The sequence below is a fragment of the Bos grunniens genome, chromosome 3 (genome assembly GCF_055505025.1).
Source record: "Bos grunniens cultivar Pamir isolate PY7600 chromosome 3, Bosgru_T2T1.0, whole genome shotgun sequence".
Taxonomy (NCBI): Eukaryota; Metazoa; Chordata; class Mammalia; order Artiodactyla; family Bovidae; genus Bos; species Bos grunniens.
This window is the reverse complement of record NC_141167.1, coordinates 110,414,206-110,441,999: the sequence shown is the minus strand read 5'-3', so window position 1 is coordinate 110,441,999 and position 27,794 is coordinate 110,414,206. Positions and strand designations below refer to the sequence as shown.

Genomic DNA, 27,794 nt, shown 5'->3' with positions numbered 1-27,794 from the left:
CTAGACAATGCAATCCAAATCCTCTCCCTCTCTGTTCAGCACTCTGATTCAGAGTTGCTATGTAAAATGCACACCTGATCTTGTCAAACTCATAATTAAAATACTTCAATTGCCTTCATGAAAAATAATCCAAACTCCTACATATGCCAGTATTATACACAAAGGCTCATATTTTAATATATCATTCCCCAAGAAAAAGGTTGGAGGAAGTGGAAGAAGTAGGATTTGTGAGAAGGGAAATTTGTACCAGTGAACAATTTGTACCAGTGAACAATTATTAACAGAGATCCAAGAGCCTGAAAATCTCCAATAGGGAGAGAAAGAGGTGGTTATATAGGCCCTCTAGATACACATGATCCCCAAAGAATAACCTGAGATGGCTGGAACATCTCCTGATTAGAATCCAGCCTGTCTGAGGGCCCTGCCTTTTCTGGGGGTGTCAGTGCTCTTCCTCTGTCACCCACCTTCCCCAGGCTCCCTCTTCTCACTCTATTGGTGCTCAGGTTATAGATGTGCTCACGCTCACCTTTGCCTGGGCTCTTACCTGGCCCTCCACCAAGCTCATGTCAGCAAGTGGTTCCCCGCTAGGGATCACTGTCCTCAGCACTCCACTGGCATGTGTCCACCCCACAGTGTCACACTCTACTCCATCATCCCCTCTCTGCCAGCAGAAACTTCACCCTCTGCCCACTTTCCTGCTCAAGAAACCCCACTATTTCTCAGAGTCACATGCCTTTCCCTGAAGTTTCATTTCCCCATCAGCACTTCTTCATGTGATTCTCTCCCCTTCCTGGTTCCCAGCAGCAGTCTCAGCTTCTGTTCTGGGTCCTCCTGCCTCTCATATCTGCAGCAGTGAAAAGTCCCATCCTGAGATCTAGGATAAACCCCTTACTAGAATGCATTGATTACTGTCTTCGTTCTCAGTTTCTCCCACTGTAAAATGATTGGACTAAAATAATTTTATATTCTCCAGTTCTGTTTCAATTTTAACATTCTTTGAGTTGGTCTGTGTTCATATTCATCTTTATTTACATAGTTTTTACAGCTCTGCCTCCTGGTCCTCATTTCTTACTTACTTTATTATGACTCCATAATGTTCTCTATTTACCTTTAATCTGAGTGCCTAGGGTCCCATCTCTATTTTATCAGCACTCCTCCCTAATTTCCCTATCCATTCTTTCTAAACTCTGCTCACCACCTCAGTTAAATTTGAAAGCCTAGAGTATTTCCACATCACTTGACCCTTCAATTTCCATGCTTAAATATGTGCATGACAAGTAAGATGCTTTTTTTGCAAGATTGAAGCCAGGAAAGAATAACAACAACAACAAAAACTACTATAAAAATGTAGATATTCTGGACAAACTATAGTTTTATAAATTATTTATTCAACATATGCTCACCTCATAAGATTAAAGAAATTGTTCAGAAAACAATCAAATGAGACATTGAAAATTAGAGCTGAAAGTGAACATTAACACTTGAACTTCCCAGAGTGTTGTCAAGGGTTGATTCCCAAGGGCTTTGGCTACACTAGCCATACAGATGATGAGGTAGTCTTGAGACCTCCAAAAAAAAAGATACAAGTTGGGCATGAGATTGTCTATTTGTTTTTAATAATTTTATTATTATTTTTTATTTTTTAACTTTACAATATTGTATTGGTTTTGCCATATATCTACATGAATCTGCCACAGGTATACACGTGTTCCCCATCCTGAACCCTTCTCCCTCCTCCTTCCCTGTACCTTCCCTCTGGGTCATCCCAGTGCACCAGCCCGAAGCATCTGGTATCGTGCATCGAACCTGGACTGGCGACTCGTTTCATATATGATATTATACATGTTTCAATGCCATTCTCCCAAATCATCCCACCCTCTCCCTTCCCACAGAGTCCAAAAGACTGTTCTATACATCAGTGTCTCTTTTGCTGTCTCGTACACCGGGTTATTGTTACCATCTTTCTAAATTCCATATATATGCGTTAGTATACTGTATTGGTGTTTTTCTTTCTGGCTTACTTCACTCTGTATAATAGGCTCCAGTTTCACCCACCTCATTAGAACTGATTCAAATGTATTCTTTTTAATGGCTGAGTAATACTCCATTGTGTATATGTTCCACAGCTTTCTTATCCATTTATCTGCTGATGGACATCTAGGTTGCTTCCATGTCCTGGCTATTATAAACAGTGCTGCGATGAACAGTGGGGTACACGTGTCTCTTTCAATTCTGGTTTCCTTGGTGTCTATGCCCAGCAGTGGGATTGCTGGATCATAAGGCAGTTCTATTTCCAGATTTTTAAGGAATCTCCACACTGTTCTCCATAGTGGCTGTACTAGTTTGCATTCCCACCAACAGTGTAAGAGGGTTCCCTTTTCTCCACACCCTCTCCAGTATTTATTGCTTGTAGACTTATGGATTGCAGCCATTCTGACTGGCATGAAATGGTACCTCATAGTGGTTTTGATTTGCATTTCTCTGATAATGAGTGATGTTGAGCATCTTTTCATGTGTTTGTTAGCCATCTGTGTGTCTTCTTTGGAGAAATGTCTATTTAATTCTTTGGCCCATTTTTTTGATTGGGCCGTTTGTTTTTCTGGAATTGAGCTGTTGGAGTCGCTTGTATATTTTTGAGATTAGTTGTTTGTCAGTTGCTTCATTTGCTATTATTTTCTCCCATTCTGAAGGCTGTCTTTTCACCTTGCTTATAGTTTCCTTTGTTGTGCAGAAGCTTTTAAGTTTAATTAGGTCCCATTTGTTTATTTTTGCTTTTATTTCCAATATTCTGGGAGGTGGGTCATACAGGATCCTGCTGTGATGTATGTTGGAGAGTGTTTTGCCTATGTTCTCCTCTAGGAGTTTTATAGTTTCTGGTCTTACATTTAGATCTTTAATCCATTTTGAGTTTATTTTTGTGTATGGTGTTAGAAAGTGCTCTAGTTTCTTTCTTTGACAAGTGGTTGACCAGTTTTCCCAGCACCACTTGTTAAGGAGATTGTCTTTAATCCATTGTATATCTTTATCTCCTTTGTCAAAGATAAGGTGTCCATAGGTGCGTGGATTTATCTCTGGGCTTTCTATTTTGTTCCATTGATCTATATTTCTGTCTTTGTGCCAGTACCATACTGTCTTGATGACTGTGGCTTTGTAGTAGAGCCTGAAGTCAGGCAGGTTGATTCCTCCAGTTCCATTCTTCTTTCTCAAGATTGCTTTGGCTATTCGAGGTTTTTTGTATTTCCATACAAATTGTGAAATTATTTGTTCTAGCTCTGTGAAGAATACCATTGGTAGCTTGATAGGGATTGCATTGAATCTATAAATTGCTTTGGGTAGTATACTCATTTTCACTATATTGATTCTTCCAATCCATGAACATGATATATTTCTCCATCTATTAGTGTCCTCTTTGATTTCTTTCACCAGTGTTTTATAGTTTTCTATGTATAGGTCTTTAGTTTCTTTAGGTAGATATATTCCTAAGTATTTTATTCTTTTCATTGCAAAGGTGAATGGAATTGTTTCCTTAATTTCTCTTTCTATTTTCTCATTATTAGTGTATAGGAATGCAAGGGATTTCTGTGTGTTGATTTTATATCCTGCAACTTTGCTATATTCATTGATTAGATTTTCTATTACATCCTCAGTAAGACTGGACCAGAAAAAAAAACCCACCCTACTAAACAGGAAGATAAAAAGAAATCTTGTGGTTACTTTATGCTCTAGCTAGAATTTTTTTTTAAATTATTCTTAGAAAAAACATGATCGCAGGTTTTCCTTCACATGAATTTAACATTGAATAATATTCACTCAATTTGAAATGCCCAACTCAGGAAACTAATATTAATAAGTGGTTCTAGGCAAGAAAGGATGAATAGAGTGCAGAGAATTTTTATGACAGTGAAAATTCTCTTTACAATATTAAATGAAGGATACATTTATCCAAACCCATGCAATATACAACACCAAGAGTGAATTCTGAGGTAAGCTGTGGACTTTGGGTGATTATGATGTGTCAATGTAGATTATCCTTGGTAAAAAAAAAAAAAGCGCCATATTGAAAGTGATGTTGATGATGGTGAGGAAATGAGTATGTATGGGCAAATTGTACACTTTCCTCTCAATTTCCTTGTATCCCTAAAAACTGCTCTAAAACATAGTCTTAAAACAAATTTTAAAATTTACATTGGTAGCAATAAATTGTGAAACGAAAAAGGAGTTCTAAACAATCAATAAAAAAGAAAAACAAATCTGATCAATTTATGCTAGAGACAGACTGAATGATCTTTTCGTTTCCTGGAGAAAATGATATAACAAATTGCTATCATAAAAGGCAATCAAAAAGCATGTAGCTAAACATGTAGGGGATATACTATTAGAGGTATGTCTATGTTAATTTCAAAATTATCTTATTTTTCTGAATAATATATTTCTGGTATTTGTCAACTTTTAAAAAACCTGAAGTTTACTGTCATTTCTCTCATGTCTTATAAGTCTTAGCTATCTTACAACAACAACAAAGAAGTGGCTCTAAGCTGGTCACTTGGCAGAAGCAAAAAAACAAGGAAAATTTAGGGATCCACAGATAATGCAGTCTTCTTTTGTCTAATATAGGTAATGCTTGTTTCGCACACTTTCAATACACACAAATTTTAGTTACCAGGGTTTCTTTAAATAACACCAATTCCCCAACAGCATGGCTCAAATTTCAGTTGCCACATTATATTAAATGTAAGTAAAGTACAAAATTACTAATTTTTAGTTTCATGAATCACTATGGAAATAACTAAATAATCCATAATCACTATGGAAATAATCACTATGGAATAATAAATAAGCATGCAATCAATAACTAATGATATAACTGACAAGTCACTATGAATCACTGACAAATCACTATGAATCACTATGGAAATAACTAAATAATCCATAATCACTATTGAAATAATCACTATGGAAATAATAAATAAGCATGCAATCAATAACTAATGATATCACTGACAAATCACAACCCTTCACAAAGTTTATCATTGAGTATTATTCCTTTCCATGAACAGACATCAAAGGGTATGCTTGATTGTTTCCTTGTATTTCAATAATAAATTCTGTGACATTTTAAATGAATAATAATAAAACAATGAATTGACCAACAAATATAAAAATGAAAATGCTGGAAATGAGATTTGAACTGAATGTTAACGAAGTCATTGAAGAAATAGCTGGCCTGAAGAAGATGGATATTGCCACTGGTTGAGAAATTATAGATATGAACCCAGATAGAGGAACTTATCAACATAAATGAGGAGAATGGTTGTTATAAAATTGATGAACGTGTCTCAAATGAAGTTATGCCTGTGGAAGACTTCAGTTTTAAGGAAATTTCAGAGATACTCCCCAAAACTGAAAACAAGTATAAAATGTTGGAACCTGATTCAAACTTAGAAAGAATTATGAAAATTCACCAAGGCATAGAAAAAATATTTTATAAATTATATGATAAGAATAAAGTAAGCACGGGTCAAACGACTGTTGGTAAATTTTTACAAAGAATAAAAACACTCATTCTGGATGTTAAGTTTGTAACTCTGTAGACATTACTTTGCCAACAAAGGTCTGTCTAGTCAAGGCTATGGTTTTTCCAGTGGTCATGTATGGATGTGAGATTTGGACTATAAAGAAAGCTGAGCCCCAAAGAATTGATGCTTTTGAACTGTGGTGTTGGAGAAGATTCTTGAGAATCCCTTGGACTTCAAGGAGATCCAACTAGTCCATCCTAAAGGAGATCAGTCCTGGGTGTTCATTGGAAGGACTGATGTTGAAGCTGAAATTCCAATACTTTGGCCACCTCACGCAAAGAGTTGACTCATTGGAAAAGGCTCTGATGCTGGAGGGATTGGGGGCAGGAGGAGAAGGGGACCACAGAGGATGAGATGGCTGGATGGCATCACAGACTCAATGGATGTGAGTTTGAGTGAACTCCAGGAGTTGGTGATGGACAGGGAGGCCTGGCATGCTCGATTCATGGAGTCGCAAAGAGTCAGACATAACTGAGCAACTGAACTGAACTGAACTGAACTGATAGGTTTTATGTCATCAAGTTCTTATTTTCCTTTGTCTTTAGAAACTTTTTGAATTTCTTTTTGATTTCATTGGTTGTTTAGATGCCCTTTGTTTAGTGTCCACGTGCCTGTGTTTTTGTAGGGATTCTTTTTGTAGTTGATTTCTAATCTCATAGCATTGTGATCAATTATTTTTATAGCAATCAGAAAAGATCCTTGATATGATTTCAATTTTCTTAGCTTTACTGAGGTTTGTTTCATGGCCCAGCATGTGATCAGTCCTGGAGAATGTTCCATGTGCTCTTGAGAAGAAAGTGTATTCTGCTGCTTTTGGATAGAATGCTCAATAAATATCAGTAGAGTCTATCTATTCTAATATGCTCTTTAAGGCATGTATCTCCTTTCTGTCTGGATGCTCTGTCTATTAATGGGCAAAGCATGTTAATGTCACCCACTATTATTATGTTACTGCCAATTTCTCCTTTTAGGTCTGTTAATATTTGCCTCATATATTGTGGTGCACCTATGCTGGGTAGATATATATTTGCAATTGCTATATCTTCTTCTTGGATTGATTCCTTGATCATTCAGTTCAGTTCAGTTGCTCAGTCGTGTCCGACTCTTCACGACCCCATGAATTGCAGCATGCTAGGCCTCCCTGTCCATCACCAACTTCTGGAGTTCACTCAGACTCACGTCCATCGAGTCAGTGATGCCATCCAGCCATCTCATCCTCTGTCGTCCCCTTCTCCTCCTGCCTCCAATCCCTCCCAGCATCAGAGTCTTTTCCAACGAGTCAACTCTTCGCATGAGGTGGCCAAAGTACTAGAGTTTCAGCTTTAGCATCATTCCTTCCAAAGAAATCCCAGGGCTGATCTCCTTCAGAATGAACTGGTTGGATCTCCTTGCAGTCCATGGGACTCTTAAGAGTCTTCTCCAACACCACAGTTCAAAAGCATCAATTCTTCGGCGCTTATGCAGTGTCATTCTTTGTCTCTTGTAATAGTCTTTATTTTAAAGTCTATTTTATCTAAGTATTGCTACTCCAGCTTTCTGATTTCCATTTACATGGAATATCTTTTTCTATGTCCTCACTTTCAGTCGGTTTGTGTCTCTAGATCTGAAGTGGGTCTCTTGTGTATATACAGGCCTTGTGTTTTTATCCATTCAGCCAGTCTATGAATTTTGGTTGAAGTATCTAATCCACTTATATTTAAGGTGATTATCAATAAGTATGTTTTTATTGCCAGTTTGATGACTGTTTTGTATTTTTTTTTTTAATAGGTCTTTTTTCTACCTTACTCTTTAGTTCTCTTCTCTTGCAATTTGATGACTATCTTTAGTGTTGCATTTGGATTCCTTTTTCTTTTGTGTGTTTGTCTATTATAGATTTTTGATTTGTAGTTACCATGAGGTTTTGACATAGTAGCCCCAGAGCCCCCATTTATTTTATGTACACACACACACACACATACGGTTGTTTTAAGTTGCTGATCTCTTAATTTCAAGTGCATTTCAAACATCCTGCATTTGTACCCTCCCTTCTCACAGTTACTGGTTTAAATATTTGTGTGTAGATGATTTTCTATCTTCACTGTATGTTTGCCTTTTCCGTGAGGTTTCCCATTTCATAACTATTTTGTTTCTAATTGTGGCCTTTTCTTTTCTGCTTATAGAAGTTCTTTTAGCATTTGTTGTAAAGCTTGTTTGGTGGTGCCAAATTCTTTTAGATTTTGCATGTATGCTTTTACTTTTTCTGTAAAATCTGAATGAGAGTCTTGTTGCATAGAGTATTTTTATTTGTAGGATATTCTTCCTTCCATCTCATTTTGTCTAAATTTCTACTTGCATTTTAATATCTGTGGAAGGTTAATTATGTTTCTTGACCTGGGAGAAGTGGTCTTCTATAACAGATGCATTATATGTTCCATAAGTACACTATCCTTTCATCACCCAAGGGCCAGGTACCAGCTGATGCCAAGGAAAGTTCTGATCTGTGTTCGCAGAACTTGGTTCTGCAGGTTGCTGGTTTGTAGGGGTTTTGTTTCTGATGTCTGCCCTAAGGTGTGTGAGGCTGGTCTAGACACTTTTGCAGGTTTCCTCATGGGAGGGACTGGTGCCTACCCATTGGTGAATCGAGGTGAGTCTTTGCCCTCTGGTGGGCAGGGCTGCATCAAGCGGCAAGGCTAGAAGTGCCATGGGCTCAGGAAGTCTATAAGCAGCCTGTCTGCTGATGGATGAAGCTGTGTTTCTCTCATGTTGATTGTTTGGCCTGAGACATCTCAGCAATGGAACCTAAAGGCTGTTGGGTGGGGCCAAGTCTTAACGCCAAAATGGTGGCTTCCAGGAAAGCTCACAGATGAATATTCTTCAGTACCTCCACCACCAGCGTCTTTGTCCCCACACTGGGCCACAGCTGCCCCCACCTCCCCATGAGACCCTCTAAAACCAGTTGGCAGGTCTGGCCTGGGCCCCTATAAAGCCATTGCTTTTTCCCTTGGGTCCTGGTATGCATGAGACCTTGCATTCACCCTTCAAGAGTAAAGTTTCTGTTTCCTATGGAGCACCTGCATTCAAGCCCCACTAGCCTTCAAAACCAAATCCTCTGGAGCCTCTTCCTCCCAAGGCCAGATCCCCAGGCTGGGCATCCTGATGTGGAACTTAATGCTCTCTATCCTGAAGGAGAACTTCTGTGATATAATTGTTCTCCAGGTTGTAGGTTTTCCACTTGGGAAGTGTGGCATTTGATTATGTCACAAGGATGCCCTCCCTACCATTTTGTTGGGTTTCTTCTTTATGTTTTTGGATATAGAATATCTTTTTTGGTAGGTTCGGTAGTCTTTTTTACTGATGGTTGTTCAGCAGTTAGTTGTGATTTTGATGTGCTCCTGACAGGGGATGAACTCAAGGTCCTTTTACTCTGTCATCTTGTTAAGGTCCCACTGAAAGGGTGATATTTACATTGACCATTAAATGTTGAATGTAAGTTTCCGCAATAGACCTTGGTAGATAGAATGCAGCCTGGGTAGGGAAACCAGCATCAGCAAAGCACTTAGACATGAAACAACATAGCAAGACTAAGGATGATCTTTCATATATTAATTTATTCTTCATTTTCACAAGAATTTTTTCTCTATAGTTACAACAAAGGTTCCAGAAGCCTTTGTTAATTCTTTCCTGCATTGAATTTATTCTTCTAAACTACAGACACCAACCTTCCATTTTATTCAAAATGAGTGAGAATGTATGGTAAAATTTTACCCCAACTTTCTATGTATCTTATAGATCTTCTTTGGTTTTTGTGTGTAAGTTAAACCTCCCTAGTAGATTCGATGTAGAAAAATTACTTTTTGTACTTTGGATTTATCTCATTGAAATGAATTATTAAATATTTCACTCTATCAATTTCCTAGAAGTTTACTATGATTTCTTTTTTCAAATTAATTAATTTTTAATTGGAGAATAATTACTTTACAATACTGTGGTGGTTTTTGCCGTACATAGACATGAATCAGCCATGGGTGCACATGTAAATAGCAATTTCATATAAATTTCAGATGATGATTGCATTTGCTTCCTTGCCTTAGAAAATTTATAGATAAAAATGAACTTATATACAAATAACATGGGTGCTATTGTCAAAATTTTTATTTACTCTTAGCAAAAAATAAATAATGCATATGTGTCAATACAATGAAAAAAAAGTAAAGAGTTATAGGTAAACCTTTCATAAACCAAAATTATTAACTTTAAATTGATATTTAGCTAACATTCTGGATTAGTTAGGATCAAATTTGACTCCAAGTAACAGAAAATTAAAATGGAAGAAATATCTTTTAAAAGATACAGATATTTAAAAAAAAAAAAGATAAATTTCTCTTGTGAAAAGACTAGAAGTAACCAATTCAGATTTGTTATGTCATTTCATTGTTACAGAGTTGGTTCCAGTTTCCTCTTTTGCTTTGAGGGTTTTTTTTTTTTTTTTTGGTGGGTATTTTTGTTTTGCTTTGTTTTGTTTTGTCCTTTACCATGCCTGAGCCTCACTCCAAAGGCAATCCCATTCTCTGAAACGGATGCCAGAGGTCCATCCATCAAACCCATATTATGCTGACAATAAAGAGAAAGGAAAAAGCTGAGCACACTCACCACCTTCCAATACTTCAGATCCCTTTGCAAAAGTTGTCAAATTGCATTGACTTGAGAGCACAGTCACATAACCACAACCAGTTAAAAAGGTGGTGAGATATATAATTTTATTCTGTCCAGCTAATGATTAAGCAGTTGATTTATTCTGGAGGAAGTGCAAAATAGATTTCATGAAAAAAATCAGTGGTCTTTGCCATATAGCACCATTTGGCAATTCAACTGTCAATTTAGGGACATAAGTTAACAATTTGACTTAAATAGGTCATCTGGATATAGATCACTTTTTCAAAGACCATGGATGTTTTACTTAGGACACTTTAGATCAAAATTAAGGCTCATCCTCATTTTAAATATTTCCCTTTCTCAAGTTCTGTCTAGTATTCTCTCTGAAGTGGAAATTGCTGTGCATTGGGAATGGACAGAGTTGCAGGTAGGCCAACAAGTGCCTTTATATTAGAGCAGAGCCAAATTATATCTTGAGAAGAATCTTGGTCCTTGCTACAAGTACTACCAGCCTCCTGGGAGCAAACTTGAGATTCAAACAACAGGCCATGAGTGATCTCCAAAAGTTACAAGAAATTGCCAATTGCAAATTCCACCTACAACTCCACTGATTAAAGTTACTACTCTGCATTTATCAGATTATATAAAACTGTCATACATATGGTATATATTCGAGTAACAATCTAAAAGTCTCTGTTGCTTAAAAAGATTCAAATTATTTCTACATAAACAATATTTATGGAAGACTTACAGTCTACTCATTTCTGTAGGTTATGTAAGATCTTCTATTGAATTTTCCAGAGCATCAAAGAACTGCACAGGTGAACCAGATCCTATGTGCTGCATAGAGTTATTTTCTCCATTTAATTTTTAATGTATTTTAGACTGATATGCTCCCCCTACTTTGAGACTACAAACCAACAGGCCTGTGAACCTCATGAAGTTTACTGAAAGAACTTTCCTAAGAATATTGTTCCCTGAACCAAACAGTTTCTTCTCTATGGAAACTGACAAAAGAAATTTCCTTGAGGCCTCAGGACCAGGAAGAGCTGTCTTTACTGAACAACATATTTGTCTGTTTCTTCTAGACTCTGTGACTATGTAATTGATCAGTCTCACTCATCTTGTAGTCCTCTAATAATCCATGACCCACATATAGCCTATGCATAGGGTACCATGACACTTTCTTTTATAAGTTAATCCTTCTTGGGGTTAGCTTGTTTTACCGGCCACATATTCCCTTGGATTCTATTTCCATATTATAGCTGACATACTTTCAATATTATGTGCAAGTTTTATAAGTAATTTTTAATTATTTTTAGAGCTAACAAGTTACTGTGAATTTAAGTAGTATGATTTGGAGGCCTTCTGAAAATTCCAGTATTAAGTAGCTGAAGCTTTGTTTTAATCTCTACTGTCACCAAGTGGTAAAATATAGAAATGTATCCCTATCTAGAGCTTTTGTGAAAGTGTGAAAGTGCTAGTTGCTCAGTCATGTCCTACTCTTTGCCACCCCACGGACTCTAGCCTGCCAGGCTCCTCTGTCCATGAAATTCTCTAGGCAAGAATACTGGCGTGGGTATCCATTCACTCCACCAGGGGATCTTCCCAACCCAGGGTTCGAACTCAGGTCTCCAGCATTGGCAGGTGTATTCTTTATCATCTGAGCTACCAAGGAACCCCCATTTATAACTTTAATGATTGCAAAAACCTTAACATTTTAAATCAGAGAGTCTTGAGGTCGCAGATATTTCAATACTTTTTGTAGATATAAAAGTATTTTATTGCATAGTTTTGCTATAAAACTATGCAAACTATTGCATGAAGTGCAGTCTCTCAGTCGTGTCCAACTCTTTGTGATCCCATGGACTCTACCAGGTTCCTCTGTCCCTGGAATTCTCCAGGCAAGAATACTGGAGTGGGTTTCCATTTCCTTCTCCAGGGGATATTCCCGACCCAGGAATCGAACCCAGGTCTCCTGCACTCCAGGGAGACACTTTACCATCTGAGCCACCAGGGAGTTTGCTATAAAACTAACAATATTGCGTAGTTTTGTGTTTGTTTTCCCTATTAAGATACTGCCTATTAGGAAACCCATTATCCTAATTCAAAATGTGGTGCTGGAGAGGACTCTTGAGAGATGCCTGACTAGCAAGGAGATCAAACCAGTAAATCGTAAAGGAAATCAACCCTGAATGTTCATTGGAAGGACCGATGCTGAAGCTGAAGCTCCAATACTTTGGCCACCTGATGCAAAGATCCCACTCGTTGGAAAAGATCCTGGCTCTGGAAAAGATTGAAGACAAAAGGAGAAGAGGGCAACAGAGAATAAGATGGTTGAATGGCATCACCAACTCAATGGACATGAGTTTGAGCAAACTCTGGGGGATGGTGAAGGACAGGGAGGCCTGGCATGCTTCAGTTCATGGGGTCACAAAGAGTCAGACACAACTTAGCAACTGAGCAAATACGAATTCAGTCTCTATTCTATACAGCATCATTAAACATTTTCCAACTGTTGTTTTGTTGTGTTGTATTTTGCCTTTAGAATCATTAGTGCATTGTTGAATTATTCTCCATTTGTGATTCATGGATATCATTTGGTCTGAGCAGACTTCCTCTGTAAATGGCTTGATTGATTGACTTATCCCCATTCTCTTCTCTTCCCCACATTCTTACTGTATTATCCTTCTGTTTCTGTATGTTATTATAAAATGTGATGCTGTTTCTGATGAAAGTAATTGTAAACAACACAACCAGATAGGAGAATATACCATGTTTATTGCTTGGAAAAATTAATATTGGTAAAATGACCACACTACCCAAGGCACTGCACAATTTCAATGCAATCTCTATAAAGTACCAATGGAATTTTTTCATGAAACTAGAACAAGTAATTTCAAGTATGAAAACACCAGTCAGTTCAGTTCAGTTCAGTCGCTCAGTTGTGTCCAGCTCTTTGCGACCCTATGAATCATAGCACAAAAGACCTCAAATAGCCAAAACAGTCTTGACAAAGAGCTGGAGGTATTTATGCTCCTTGATTTCAGTGAAGTGAAAGTGAAAGCATCAGTCACTCAGTTGTGTCCAACTCTTTGCAACCATGTGGACTGTATGGAGCCTGCCAGGCTCCTCTGTCCTTGGGATTCTCTAGGCAAGAATACTAGAGTGGGTTGCCATTTCCTTCTCCAGGGGATCTTCCCAACCCAGGGACTGAACCCCGGTCTCCTACATTGCAGGCAGATTCTTTACTGTCTGAGTCGCCATAGAAGCCCTCTTGACTTCAGAATACATTACAAAGCTATGGTAATCAAAACAATACGATATTGATAGAAAAAGAGACACAAAGATCAATGGCACAGAATAGAGACCCCAGAATTAAACCCATGGTCAATTAATCTACTCCAAAGGAAGCAAGAATATACAATAAGGAAAAGGAAGCCTCTATAATAAGTGGTACTTGGAAAGCTAGATAAATGTAAATAAAATGGAATTAGAATATTGTCTCACATCATACACAAAAATAAAATGGAATGAGACCTAAATATGAGACAAAAACCCATAAAACTCCTAGAAAAAAACAGGCTGAACACTCTTTGACATAAACTGCAGCAATATTTCCTTTGTTTCCTGAGACAATGGAAACTAAGGCAAAAATAAACAGACAGGACCGAATTAAACAAAAGTTTTTGCACAGAACAGGAAACCATGAACAAAATGAAAAGACAACCTACCCTAAATGGGAGCGCTTATTTGCAAATGACATGACCCAGTGAGGGGTTAATCAGAATACACAAACATTTCATACAACTCAGTATCATTAAACAATCCAATTTACAAAAAAATAGGAAGAAGACCTAAACAGATATTTTTCCCAAAAAGACATACAAACTAGCAAGGCAAAAATTTTCAGCTCAGAACACAGTGGTGATATTTCTCTCCCCTACTACTTTATGCTCAATTTGCTCCTGATGCAAGATAAGTGCTTAATAATTATTTGTTGAATTGATCAATAAATCCTAAAATAACTGAAGTCTCTCCATGGCTTTCTCAACTCACACTGCCAATTTCGCTTATTAGTCATAAAGAGTCTATCTTCACTATTCACCAATTCTGCATGTGCTTATTTATCTGTCTGCTAAAATTTATTTTTAATGCTCAAATAAATACTCACAATGCTTTCACAGTCATTCATGGATGTGTGCAGAGTGGTACGAAATACCACCTGCCTCACAAGTTCCCAGACGAGAAAGGTGACTCCCTGCATTTTTCAGGTCTAAAACTGTAAACATATGCTTTCCACCATCTACTTAGGCCACATTTCCTGTGCATCTGTGCTCTTTGATGGTGATGTTGCTGTTTAAAACAGTCCTAAGGCAAAATGTTGAAGTGTTGTCTGGTGTTCCTAAGCACAGAAAGGTTGGGACATGTCTTATGAAGAAAACACACATGTAGATAAAGTTTTGTTCAAGTGCACATTGTAGGATTGTGAGCCATGAGTTCAGTGTTAATGAATCAACAGTGCAGTAAATCCAGGAAAACGGAAGGAAATTTATTGATTAGTAAGTGGAGCCACTCCAGAAAGCATTAAAGTAACATCTACAATGTTATGATGAAGCTCCTGAAGAGATGGGGAAAGAGCTAGATTTGTGGATTCTTGAGGTGTGACTGATTTTTGTTTGTTTCCTTTTTTTTGTTGTTGTTTTTAAAAGTATAGTGGACAGCACAGTGGTATGGCTGAAAGTCAAAGAAATTTATGATAGTGTTACCCAAGACCAAGAAAAGATTAAACACTTGGCTGGTATTTTATCATTAAGAAATACTGTATATAATTAATAGATTATTTTGAAATATATATATTTGCAGAATCACACATAAAGCTATGTATTTATTAGCTGATGAAAAATATTGTGACCAGAAGCTCATTGGAACCAAACCCTGCATTTGCCCTAGAAGCAATGGCTCAATTTTCACTAAATCAGCATTTCCTGTAAATTTAACACAACATCATGAATAACAAGAATATGTTTTATGTAATCTCCTTGCCTTGATCAAGACTCTTGCCTTGATCCTCAGTCCTGAGGATCAATACTCTTGTTCTTTTTGCTTGACTTTTCTTTTCTCTTCAGGGAAATACTCCCACCAGTACTTCTCAGGCATCACTCATGTAAGTGCTCCTGGAATTTAAAGGCAACTATGAACCCCTTCTGATTTTGCTAAAATGCAAATTATGATTCATGATGTCTAAGAAGAGATCCAAGACCCAATATTTATAACAATTTCCAAGATGATAATTCTGGTTCTCATCCATGAACCACCCTGAAAATAAGGGTCTATATTCTGCCTTCCTCTTTCTGTTTAGAATACTTGGAGCAACACTTCATCCCAATAGGTCTGTAGAGTTAAATAATTAGAATTGTCAGAGGCAAAACTCTGTTTTTCCTCAGGAGCTCAGAGAAATCGCTAAGGAACTAGAAATTTTTGAAATTTCTTGGTCAAGTGAGAAGGACTTTAGTCAGAAGAGCATCAGATGTCTCAACTACTACAAAATAGCAGGAAAGAAATAGAAGTTTAAAAGGCTATAAAATTGAAATAAATTTAACACAGATTTTTATGGAGAACATATCACACACAGGTAAGACATTTTGTGAACTTTGTTCTCAAGAGCTTAAAAACTTGAAGGGAGAAAGAGAACTAGACAGTGGCCACAAAGGATCTGAAGTGAGGAGGAGATTTACCAAAGTCCAGTTAAATTTTGCTGGGAATTCAGACGAGGCAGAGACAGCTTTCACTGGTGAATCAGGAAAGGCCCTTTGGATGAAGTGACATCTGAAATAAGCCTAATGATCCATTGACATTTGAGTATGTGAAGGATCCTAGGACTGTATTCCATTCAGAATTTAAATTATGAATTTTTAAGTCTCAAACCTAGGTTAGAACAACAAATCTGGCAAAATTACACTTGTTATTGCTTGTATTAACAGCTGATCATTCAGCAGGAAAAAAGCAGCATCTAAAGAAGTTGTACAAATAGAGTGGAAAAACCATCATCATGCGTCCTAGGTTCCTGGGCTGCTGGGACCTCTTTCCAAAGGGAGAAGTGTGTTTGAAGGTTTACAGCAAGTCCTGATGGGAACAGAGATTGAAGTCATTCTACATGAGGTGGAGGTGAGAAATGAGGGGAAAGAAGGAAAGGGGCTGGGAGGAGAAGAATGAGAAGAGAGAGAAAAACAGGCGGGCAGACACATGGGAACTGGGGGGAAGGCAGGACACAAAGAACTCACCAGCTCTTCCTAAGCCAAAATGCAAGACCTGCCAGGAGGACCAGGGGCACAATCATTGCCAAGATGATCCAGGCAGTGGAGCTGTGATGATCTGTGGGCGGGGTGCACACAAGGGTGTCTTCTCGAACCCACTCACTGTTTTGCTGCACTTCCATGCTTTCCCTTTGTTATTCAAGTGTCTGCCTCAACAATCTCCTTCTTCCCTATTTCCTCTCTTATCCCTCCTCAGAGATGACTCCATCTAACCTCCTTTCCTATATCTATGGGGCTCTCGTTTTCAACTCCCATATTTCTTATTTTTATTCCTTTTGGGTCTGGACTGCCTAGAATCCCCAATTTTTCACCTGACTCTCTTAGTCTGCTTGAGGACCACCTATTCCCATCCCGGCGGGGCCCCAGTTTTTCCTCACCCCAGTAGAGGATGATGTCCTGGCCTCCTAGACTGCTGTGCCTCACCCGGCAACTCAGGCCAGATGCCTCACTGGCTTCCACATCCAAGGAAACCCGAAGATACCATGTCCCATCAGCGTTAGGCAAGACGTCACTTCTCTGAGTGCCCTGTTGCTCCTGCTCACCCCGCATCCACATCACCCAAATGGGCTTTGGGTAGAAGCCAGAGACGTGACAAACCAGCATCAGTTGGCCAGGGCCAGGACTGGGGCCCGGGGACAGCCAGGCCTCTGGTCGTACTGCAGACGACAGGGAAGATAGTCAGATGAGGACTCTAATGCAGATTCAGAGGTTCAAAGTTTCATGTCAGTTTAGATGGACATACTTTTCCCACTGTTAGCAATCTGTCAAACGTTATCACCTCCCCCACTTGGCTCTTTGTTAGCAAAATGAGAAGGTATGATTTTTAGAACAGAAAATTTGTGGAGGAAGGGTGCAGGTCTGACCTTGTCTCTGGAGATATGCCTTTCCTGCATCAAGAAGACTCAAGAGGAAACGTGGGCAGGTGTCACTGAGCAGCTTGTGTATTATTTCCTGGGTGCCTCGGTACAAATTGAATAGTGTGCAGACAAACTGAGCACTAATTCCACCCTCTGGAGAGGGTACCCATACATCTTTCTGGAAGCTTAGGAAGTCTGATCCTTGATAACCGATTCGCACAAAGCCTACTGAGGCATCTCTGATGTGCATCTCACAGCCACCTGCTATCTGCAGTTCAAAGGGATCTGGGGAAGAAAAGTTCTAAATTAGAAGAAAGAAGGAGTAGGAAAAATAAAATAAAATGAGTAATTAAAATATGATAGAAGCATAAGGGAGGATTTTACAAAATTTGAGGGAATAGAGTAAAATTTAGTTTGATTGGAAGTTCAGAGATTGGGAACTGGTTGGAGATGCAGAAAGAGATGAATGACATGAGGGGCAAAGTATTTGAAGAAGGCATTGTAAACTATGTGGGTTAAAAAAAAAGGAAGGACTTAGTGTGAGAGATTTGGGATTATAATAATGTAGGATAAGTAGAACGCTGTAAGTTATAGTGAATATACAGACTGATCACTAAAGCGATTGAATGGGGGATAAAATCACACTTTAATAAGTGAATTAAGGAATGAGGAAGATGAGAGTGCCTGGTAAGGCTCAGAATTGATGGAGGCTGCTTATTAGAGAAAGAAGAAACTCACTGAGACACACACACACATCATAACTTGCACCATATCACCAACCCCCATTGAGGGAACTGAACTTACATTGAAGCTGCCATTGGCTGGCATGGTTGTGAAGTACCTGACCAAGTCTAATGAAGAATGTATGAAGTACATTTTCCACGTCCATCAACTCCTCATTACTGAAGTTGCCTTTGGACCAAGGACGCAGGTAAATGACTCTGTCAGAGTTGTTGTCCCAGGCATGAGTCTGCAACTCATCCAACCAAGCTGAGCCCAGATTTTGTGCAAAGAATTGGCTATAAAATGATGAGATCCGAATGATTTTGAAAGTGATTGGCTCCTGGAAGTCTAGGAAAAGAACAAAGAGAATGAGAAGGGGCACTGGAAAGGAGAGAAAACAGAGAAAGAAAGGTGCCAAAGACAGGAAACCCAGAATTTAGGGGAAAAGCAAGATACCTCAGCAAACATTTGGCAGCCCCACAGACCCATACATAGTAGACAACCTTCAAAAGAGCTGTGGACCTGGAGTCAGTGATACTGGAATGAAACTAGGCTGATATTCTCGATCTCTAGGTTGGGGAAACCACTCTATACACACATGCATACCACACATTCACACACACAAGCTCAAACAGGTGGATGTGCCCGGCTGCATGCATGCACACACACACGCGCGCATACATACACACACATGTCTTTTTGAACAGAATTCTTACCATTCTCACTGTCACCACATGGGAGAAGAGACAGGAGCAATGCAATTTGCAGAAACAGCATCTCACTTGCAGATGTTCTTTCTCTCAGAAACGTCAGTCTTTGATTTCTGTTCTAAACAAACCTACCCCACAATACCTCTATTCTGACTTCCTTCTCCTACCAACAGGCAAAACTTCCCTTTAGTCAACATCTGAAAAAAGAAAAATCTGCTCCTTCCCTAAACCCTGGGCCACCTACTCAGATGCTCATTACCCTTCCAGTTCTGACTGTCCTATCTGACTTCCAGCTTCTCTTCCTGTCACCAGATTCCATCCTGTTCACCTTCCCCTAGTCTAACTTCTATGGACCAAGCTTTATATGGCACTGAAAAGTCAGTGGATAGAAGTCACTTTTCCCTTCATTCATATAATAAAACCGTGAAACTAAATGTCTTCCCAGCGACCTAGCTAATGTGCTCATGCCCCTGCTCTTCTCTGTCACACAGTCCTCCTTTTGCCTTTTTGAATATCTTCTCAACTATTCTCTTCCTCTTTCTTACCCTCACCCCGCCTCATTCACATCTCTGACTTCTTATTGGTTGCTTTATTAGCTTTTTCAGAATTCCTTATGATTGCTTTGAAGAAACAGTATAAACTGACACCAATTCTCCATCATTCTTAGGGAAGAATCAAGTATGTAGACAGTAAACAATCAGTGGTTGCTAGGGTCTAGGCAGTAGGAGACAAAGAGTTGCAGCAGTTGTATTCTTAGGGAAGTGAAACTATACTAAAATATACTGTCATGGTGGATATATATCATTCCATATTTGTCCAAACCCATAGAATATACACCTTTGTTGTACTTTGGTGATAATGATGTAACTTATGAATTTTGGTGATAGTGAGGTGTCAGTGTAGGTTCATCAATTGTAACAAATGTATCAGTCTGGTGGGGGATGTTGATGATCTGGGAGGCAGTGCACCTGTTGGGGCAGGAGCTATAAGGTAGCCTGTGATTTCTACTCAATTTTACTGTGAACCTAAAACTGCTCTGCTGCTGCTAAGTCGCACCGACTCTGTGTGACCTCATAGACAGCAACCCACCAGGCTCCCCCATCCCTGGGATTCTCCAGGCAAGAACACTTGAGTGGGTTGCCATTTCCTTCTCCAATGCATGAAAGTGAAGTCACTCAGTCGTGTCCGAGTCTTAGCGACCCCATGGACTGCAGCCTACCAGGCTCCTCCATCCATGGGATTTTCCAGGTGAGAGTACCGGAGTGGGGTGCCATTGCCTTCTCCAAAAACTGCTCTACACATTGTCTTTAAAAAACTGTTTTCTGGTATTTAAAGTCAATTAAATATGTATTTTCAATAGAACATACAGGAAGACCAGAACTTATAAGCAGTACTGTGAGTACTGTGAGATGAAAAGTGATCACACTGTGATAAGGATTCTTGTAGTCTCACATTTCTAAAGGAGAAGATAGAAGTTTAACATTAACTGAATCTCCTCACTGTACCCGGCTTTGATTAGGGAACTTTGTCATGCACCCTGATTTTTCCAAATAACTTATTAAGTCTAGTATGCAATAATTGAGGTCCCATATGTTTCTAGATATGATCCCATTTTAGATTATGACTAAAAGAAATGCTCTGATCTGCTTGCCCCTAGTCAGAAAACTTCAGATTCTCAAAGATAACTAATGAGTTGAGTCAGTTTCAGAAGTGTTTCTGACTACTTTTAATCAGTTCAGTCTGTGAGTGATTGCAGGACTTCTGAAGAGCCACAGAATTAAACCTCATTGGGGAGACACAGAATTAAACCTCATTGGGGATTTTTAGCCTTTTGTTGAATTCTTCAAATAACTATTTTTCTTATAGATTTACGAGTTATCTCTTTGGTCCTATTAGGTACTAGATGTGCAATGATAATGCTGATAATAATAGAAATCAGCAAGGTTGAGTTTTATTCTTATAGCACCTCTTATCTGCCAGCAGAAATTATCTCTATTCTCCCAACAACCTTAAAGTAGGTATTATTAACTTTTTCAGTTTTAAAAATGAGGGGAAAAGGGGTTTGATAAACTGAACTAAAATTTACAACTGCTGATTTGTGGAATTAGAGTTTAAACCCAAGGTTTTCTGACTGCATGTTCTTCTATGGTATTATCAACACTGAAAAATTTCACTTGCAGTTCCAATTTTTCAGTACACTCAGAGTCATGAGACATAAGTAGCATACATGTCTACGGGTATGAGAAAAGCAGAGATGAACTCACAGGCAGGTGATCAGAACTGATCTTTTTTTTTTTTTTTTCTTAAGAAGAAATGCTGTTCTTCCTAAAAAGAAAATGATGTTTTAAATGTTCTGAAAGAGCAAATAAGTGTGACAACACAGAATACACCCCTTTTTTTTGGAGGTGAGCTGTCTCATGGGGCATATATTGATCTTATTCTCCCTTTGCTTTTTTCATACTCAGTAGACTTTTTCCCCTTAAGTACAAGTAAGGAAACTACAGTCTTGTTTCTTTATGCTGTTATCCTGTATATCAGAACAAAAAACAAATCATTTATGATACTTCACAAAATTAAAGATAAAATAAATCAATCATAAAATTGGATTTTTAATCATAAAATTAAATCTCTATATTTTACATATATATATATTTTTTAATCTGCATGTTGCATTTATTAAATACATTAAAATCTGCAATGTAACAAAACGTTTTCTGCATACGAAATTCAAAACACCATTTTAAATGAACAAAAGATGGCTCACTTCATTTTTATTTTTACAACTAGTGTATAATACACTAGCTCAGCTCCACCACACTACCTGTTCGTTCTTTTTTATTTGACGTTGTTCACAGACTAGTACATATTACAATAAGAGTGCTGGATAAAAACATGAGGTACGAAAGTGGTTCAAAGATTATAGGTCATGCAGATCATGCTAGACGGCAAAGAAAATTGTGACCGAGAAAACACTAAATAAAAATACATAAAGAATGTGCATTATAAAAAAAAAAAAAAAAACTCCATTACACAGCTTTGCTTCTTTGGTTACAAAGTAGGTTGAACAATTTCACAGCTTTTTATTCCCACCCGAAAAAAGTCATACGAAATGTCAAAAAGCAGAGGAATCGTGGCAATTTCTCTATTAGAAAGTAGAAACAAATGAACAAAGTTTTCTTCATCAAAATAGCCCAATTATTTATTATATCACAATAACTGGTGACTACCTGTACAGTTGCACTATGTTCTTCATACTTACACTATACAAAATTTACATTCAAGCTGGGTCTTTACTACTGAAAATAAATACCAAAGGTAAATTGCCATTAGTGTTAGAAATATGCCAGGATTCTTTTGTTCAATTATTGCCTAAACATTTTATCTATTAAATGCAATCCTGTCTTTCAATTCCTTTACTGATACTTATAATTATTCCAAAAAATTAAAAAAGTTCTGTGACATTGTTCATGTACATTATGAAAATAGCAGCCCTGTAATAAATAAAACACAAATAAATGAAAACTTATGTAGGCAAATGTTACTGATATTGAAAGAAAAGTGGCTCTTTAGATGAACTGTTATTTATAATGTGATAGGAAGGCTTAGGGAAAATCCATGGGTAATAGGAAACACGGGAGAGCCACCAAAGCTCTGAAAAGACCCCACTCGTGCGCACCAGGTAAAATGCAAACTCTGCTCACTTTAATACACCTCATCTATCACTCTCCTGGTGTACTGAGGACAGAAACTGGACACCAACAGTGCTGCATGACATCTCAAAGAGAGGAAAAGCTCTTGTAGAATGATTGTCTAATACTGAAAGGGCCAAACACACAACTGAAGCATGGCTACTTGCTTTCGTATAAAGTGGAAAGAACACCAGTGGCACACAAGAATGGATTGCTTTCAGTTTTTTTCTTGATACATATATATTTTTTAAAATGTATCTAGTATTTTCACTGTAAACACTTTTTCTGCAAGTAGTTTCACCACACAACAAGTTGTTCATACACCAATTTGGGCATTAAAGATAAAAAACTATAATTCACCACAGTCTTCAATAGCATTAATTATCAATTCTTTAGCTAATTTAGATAAAATTACTTGTTCTTGAGTGCTGTATTTACCAAATGTATCAAGCAACATTTGAAGTTGGAAGCAAAAGAATAAGATTTCTCCTGTCTCAAAAAAATAACCATATGATTCCTGATGAATATGGTTCTTGAAAATGGTGCTTATTTTTTGCTATTTTATAGTGGAGAACATGGTGTAGACAAAATTTTGGTGTTTGGCACAGAATCCAGCTGAGATAATTTGGTGAAATATTAGGACTGGACATATGATGGAAAATTTAAATGTAATCTAGATATATGCTTGCAACTATATGCACTACATATATTGATAAGAAACAGCCGCATTCCTCCTCTGTTTGTTTTATTTCCAGGGAAATTGAAAGTGACTTATGGCGGATTTATATATATATATATATCATAAACAACTTACATCCAGTATTAGATCCTGAGTCCTTAATATTGACTTTGAGAAAGGAAATATCACCGCTTCCTCTAAGACATACCCTAATACAACTATAACTATGAAGCTACATCAATTTGTTTTCAGATATTTTTGTACTTTTACTTTTCACAATGAAATATTTTTACAATTTTATTGTTTTCATATTTCATTATCTTCTTTTTATCTTTTTCACTATGTTCTTTTCTTATGGCAAAATTGTCTTATGGCCAATTAGTTGTGCAGGAAAACTTCCTGTGGCAAAGATTCTTCTGGCAAAAATACCTAGAATCTAAAAAATATATACAGCTCAGGAAAGGTGTGTGACCCACTTTGGGTGAGAGTTAGTGGCAGAACCTCGATTAAAGCTCAGACCTCCTGACTCCCGCTCTACATCCACAGGGCCTCCTATGAACATAGGGAATAGATGCAATTCTGCATGGCTGAGGCAGAGCTGCGAGGCTGGTATCTCCCACAGGCCTGGGGAAAGGACTCCTAGGAGAACAGTTTTCTAGGGTTGCTTTTTTTGCATCCTGCTCTGCATTCTTATGTTCCCAATTAGTACTAATTGAGGGAGGCATGAGGAGAAAGCTGGGACCTCCCCAAAGCTCCCTGCTCCTCAACTCAGGCAGAGAGAGGCCACTGCAGAGAAAATGATAATCACTGAAGTTTGATAATCACTGAAGTTGAGGTTCTGCTTCATTACATAGGCACAGCCTCTCCTGGGAACAGTTCCCTGGATTCACCCTTTGGTTTCCCCAGCTCAACTAAACAGCTTGTTGGACTTCTTGTTAACAAACGTGTTAGCACATTGCTCTGTTCCCCTGAGTTGCTCAGAAGAAAAGTTTTGTGGAAGGATTTCCTTAGCTGCACAGATCTGACTCTCATGCTTCCCTATGGAATATCTTGGTATTCCAGGTCCTTCAAACAAGGGGTTGGGGCAGTAATAATTCAGTGGTGGACTAAAGCTCCTCCACTTGAGCAAAGGGAGCTGGGAGGACAAGCCTGGGCTGTCTAAGGAAATGGAAGTTCAGTATCACTGCCTGAGATCTAAATGAGAAGGAGGAGAAAATCTGACTTGTTTTAGACACACTTCTCAAAGATTTACAGGCTTATCTTGTACTGTCAGCCCTCTAAGCAGAGGTGTCCATGCAGTCTGGACTCCTTTCCATATACAGAATTCCTACAGACCCCATACCATGGTACAGCTCTTTCATATTCACTAAGCACTATCACACTTCAGCAGCACCTCCCCACTGAGGCAAGACAGGACAGGATACGTGTTATTATCCTCTGTTTTTCAAGTAGGACCCTGGTGTTCTAAAATCCTACCTGAAACAGAGACTGACTTCACTGGTAGGGGGATTTCTAGTCCTTATTAGTGACAGGTGAAATGACATTCAAAATTGCTTTATGCTTCAGCCCATTGAGACCAAGCATCATTAATTTATTGGTTTGGCCAAAAAGTTTGTTCAATATTTTTCCAAAAGATGTTACAGGAAGACCCAAATAAACATTTTGTTCAACACAACAATTTGATATACTTATGTTTACTACCACCAATTTAGTAGTAATAGCAATAATCCTATTTATTGAATGCCCACTATAGTGAGTATGTAAATTTACATTTCTGAGAAGACTGAAGATCCCACTAGCCTGAGATCACAGCAACAATGATGGATCTAGTGTTTGTACATAGGTGAGGGGGAGAGAAGGGGATATTTTATATAAACGACTAATATAGGATAGGTAGGGACAATGGGTTCAATAATTAGTATCCATCTAGAATGGATGGAGAGAAAGGCATACAAGAGGAGATAAATGGGTTACATATTAGAGATCATAGGTTCAGAAAATGTTAAAATTCACCATTATTCTGATTTTCCTTTCATTGAACTGTGGCTTCTGGATCTACTAAGAGATTCATCCTTAGACTCTTAAAGTACCCAGTTTCTACGTGAAACAGAGCAGAAACAGAAGTTTCATTACTGTGTCAGGGGTCTCAGACTCCATCCTAATTTAACCGTCTGCTCTGCCCCTCACCACTGGTAGAAGTTTTTAGTTAAGTTACACAGTTATTCAGTCCTTGGTTCCTGGTCCTCAATCCAAATGCTGACTAGTCTTGTTGACTCTTTTGATGAGGGTACTGAATTATACTATCTGTTCAGAATACACCCCTGTCTATGTTTGACACAGGTAAGCAGGTATCCTGGAATGAGGAATGCTCTTTCCTTCTTCACATTAGTCCAGCAATTTCTGTGTAGCCCTAGCAAGAAGCAGACCCAGCATTCTTGAAATATCAAAGAAGACACCAAGAAATCATCTCTAATCCTATATTTTCAAACAAACATATAGCATTAGAATACGTTTACCATTCTAGATGGATACTAATTATTGAACCCATTGTCCATACCTAACCTATATTAGTCCTTTAAATAAAATGTCCCTTTCCTTCCCCCTCACCTATGTACAAACACTAAATCCATCATTTTTGCTGTGATCTCAGGCTAGCGGGATCCTCAGTCTCCTCAGAAATGTAAATTTACATACTCACTATAGTAGGCATTCAGTAGATAGTATTATTGTTATTACTACTAATTTGTTGGTGGTAAACATGTGGTAGATATATAGAATCTACCATATATAAAACGAAGTAGAAAACAGGCTGAAATAGAAAGTGGAAATGGGGAGACCCAAAGCCCTGGCCACTCCCTGTGCCCTGCACTCTACCCTGTCTCCACAACAAGTTCCTCTGCTGAGATGACTCAGTTCTGCTTTCTCACTTTTTCAGATGAGAGAACTAAGGGCAAAGGAGGTGACATGAGCTACCAAAGATGAACAGCTCATTAGGGACTAAGACAAGACCAGAGCTTGCAGACACAGGCCATTCTATGAATCAGGAATATTTTTATAAAAATGTTTCTAACTGTGCATGTGTAAAAATGAAATTAGAAAAGTTCCTGAACATGAGTTCAACCCCAGATCCACTCTAGTGGGCTGGGTAACCCTGGCAAGACTTCCTCAGCCTTCTTCTGTCCTTCTGCCAAATGAGAGTAGGGAGTGAGTAACTGCCCACATTCCTTCCTGCTTAGCAAGTTTTGTTACATGATTGCAACTGTTCTTAAATAAAGTAGGATCTGAACTACATTCAGATGGAAACGATCTGAATATTCAGGACAGAGAGGAAAAGGTTTTGGTCCAAATTTAAGTTTTTCTACTTTTTGACTCTATTATCCTGGACAAGAAAAGACAGTAACTACTCTCTGACCTCAATTTTGTCTTTTAAAAAATCTGCAACAAAGGCTCCTAAAGGTCAGATGAAATAACACATGTTGAATGTTCAACACTTAATTTAGGGAGAAGCTAAGCAGTTTAGTGGTTAGAACATGGAATTGTTCCCTGTATGACTGGGAATATTAATTCTAAAAGTTTCTTGCTGTGGAGCCCTACCCACCACACTTAACTTCCTGGTGACTCAGTTTCCTAATCTGTACAATGAGGGGAATAATAGAACCTTAGGTACTATATAAATGTTAACTCAGGACTTCCCTCATAGCTCAGTTGGTAAAGAATCTGCCTGCAATGCAGAAGACCGGGGTTTGATCCCTGGGTCAGGAAGATTGCCTGGAGAAGAAAATAGCAGCCCACTCCAGTATTCTTGCCTGGAGAATTCCATGGACAGAGGAGCCTGGAAGGCTACAGGTCATGGGGTTGCAAGAGTCGGACACGACTGAGCAACTAAACCACCACCACCAAACGTTAATTCACTGTCACTTCAAAGATTTCTCATATACATTTCTGCAGTGGGAATTTCTTTCCTTAAGAAAGCTTAGTTTAACATGCTTCACAAACAATTCAAGTTAAACATCTCCTTTTGACCTAATTGTGCAAAATCAACTTTCATGAGGTAAGGAGTACTCCCAGCTTTCATGAAGTCTACACTATTCCCCTAAATTAAAAATTCAGTACTCACTTCCACTGGCCTGCTAAGTCTACTACTTTTTTTTAAGGTGAGAAAATATCTTTTGTTGAGGTATAGTACACATAAACTATTATATTAGTTTCAGGAATACAGCATAATGGGCTTCCCTGGTGGCTCAGATGGTAAATAATTCACCTATAATGCAGGAGACCTGGGTTTATTCCCTAGATTGGAAAAATCCTCTGGAGGAGGTCATGGCAACCCTCCAATATTCTTGCCTGGGGAATCCCTATGGGCAGAGGAGCCTGGGCTACAGTCCACCAGGTTGCACAGACTCAGACATGACTAAGCAACTAAGCATAGCACAGCATACACCATAATGATTTGATCTTTTTGTGTTAAGTGAAAGGATCACCACAATAAGACTAATTACATCCATTAGTATATGAGAAAATATATTTATGTTGTTGTTTAGTCACAAATTCACATCCGACTCTGCAGCCCCATAGACTGTAGCATGCTGGGCTCCTGCATTCTCTACTCTC

General features: G+C 38.3%; 1 protein-coding gene across 2 annotated transcripts; it reads right to left on the bottom strand.

Annotated features, from left to right (window-relative positions):
- Positions 1-12,969: 12,969 nt before the first annotated feature.
- Positions 12,970-19,297, bottom strand: LOC147376779 (T-cell surface glycoprotein CD1a-like). 2 transcript variants are annotated; one of them, XM_086394537.1, is made up of 6 exons: positions 18,822-19,297; positions 18,187-18,453; positions 17,389-17,667; positions 16,903-17,181; positions 16,493-16,583; positions 12,970-16,334 (listed from the first exon to the last, which is right to left on the bottom strand). In XM_086394537.1, exons 1-6 carry the CDS (start codon positions 18,880-18,882, stop codon positions 16,268-16,270), a joined length of 1,044 nt encoding a protein of 347 aa, XP_086250663.1. In that variant the 5' UTR covers positions 18,883-19,297; the 3' UTR covers positions 12,970-16,267. The 2 variants fall into 2 exon arrangements, with proteins under 2 accessions (XP_086250663.1, XP_086250662.1); XM_086394536.1 differs by having other exon boundaries at positions 15,321-15,385; positions 18,822-18,897.
- Between the last annotated feature and the right edge of the window lie 8,497 nt (positions 19,298-27,794).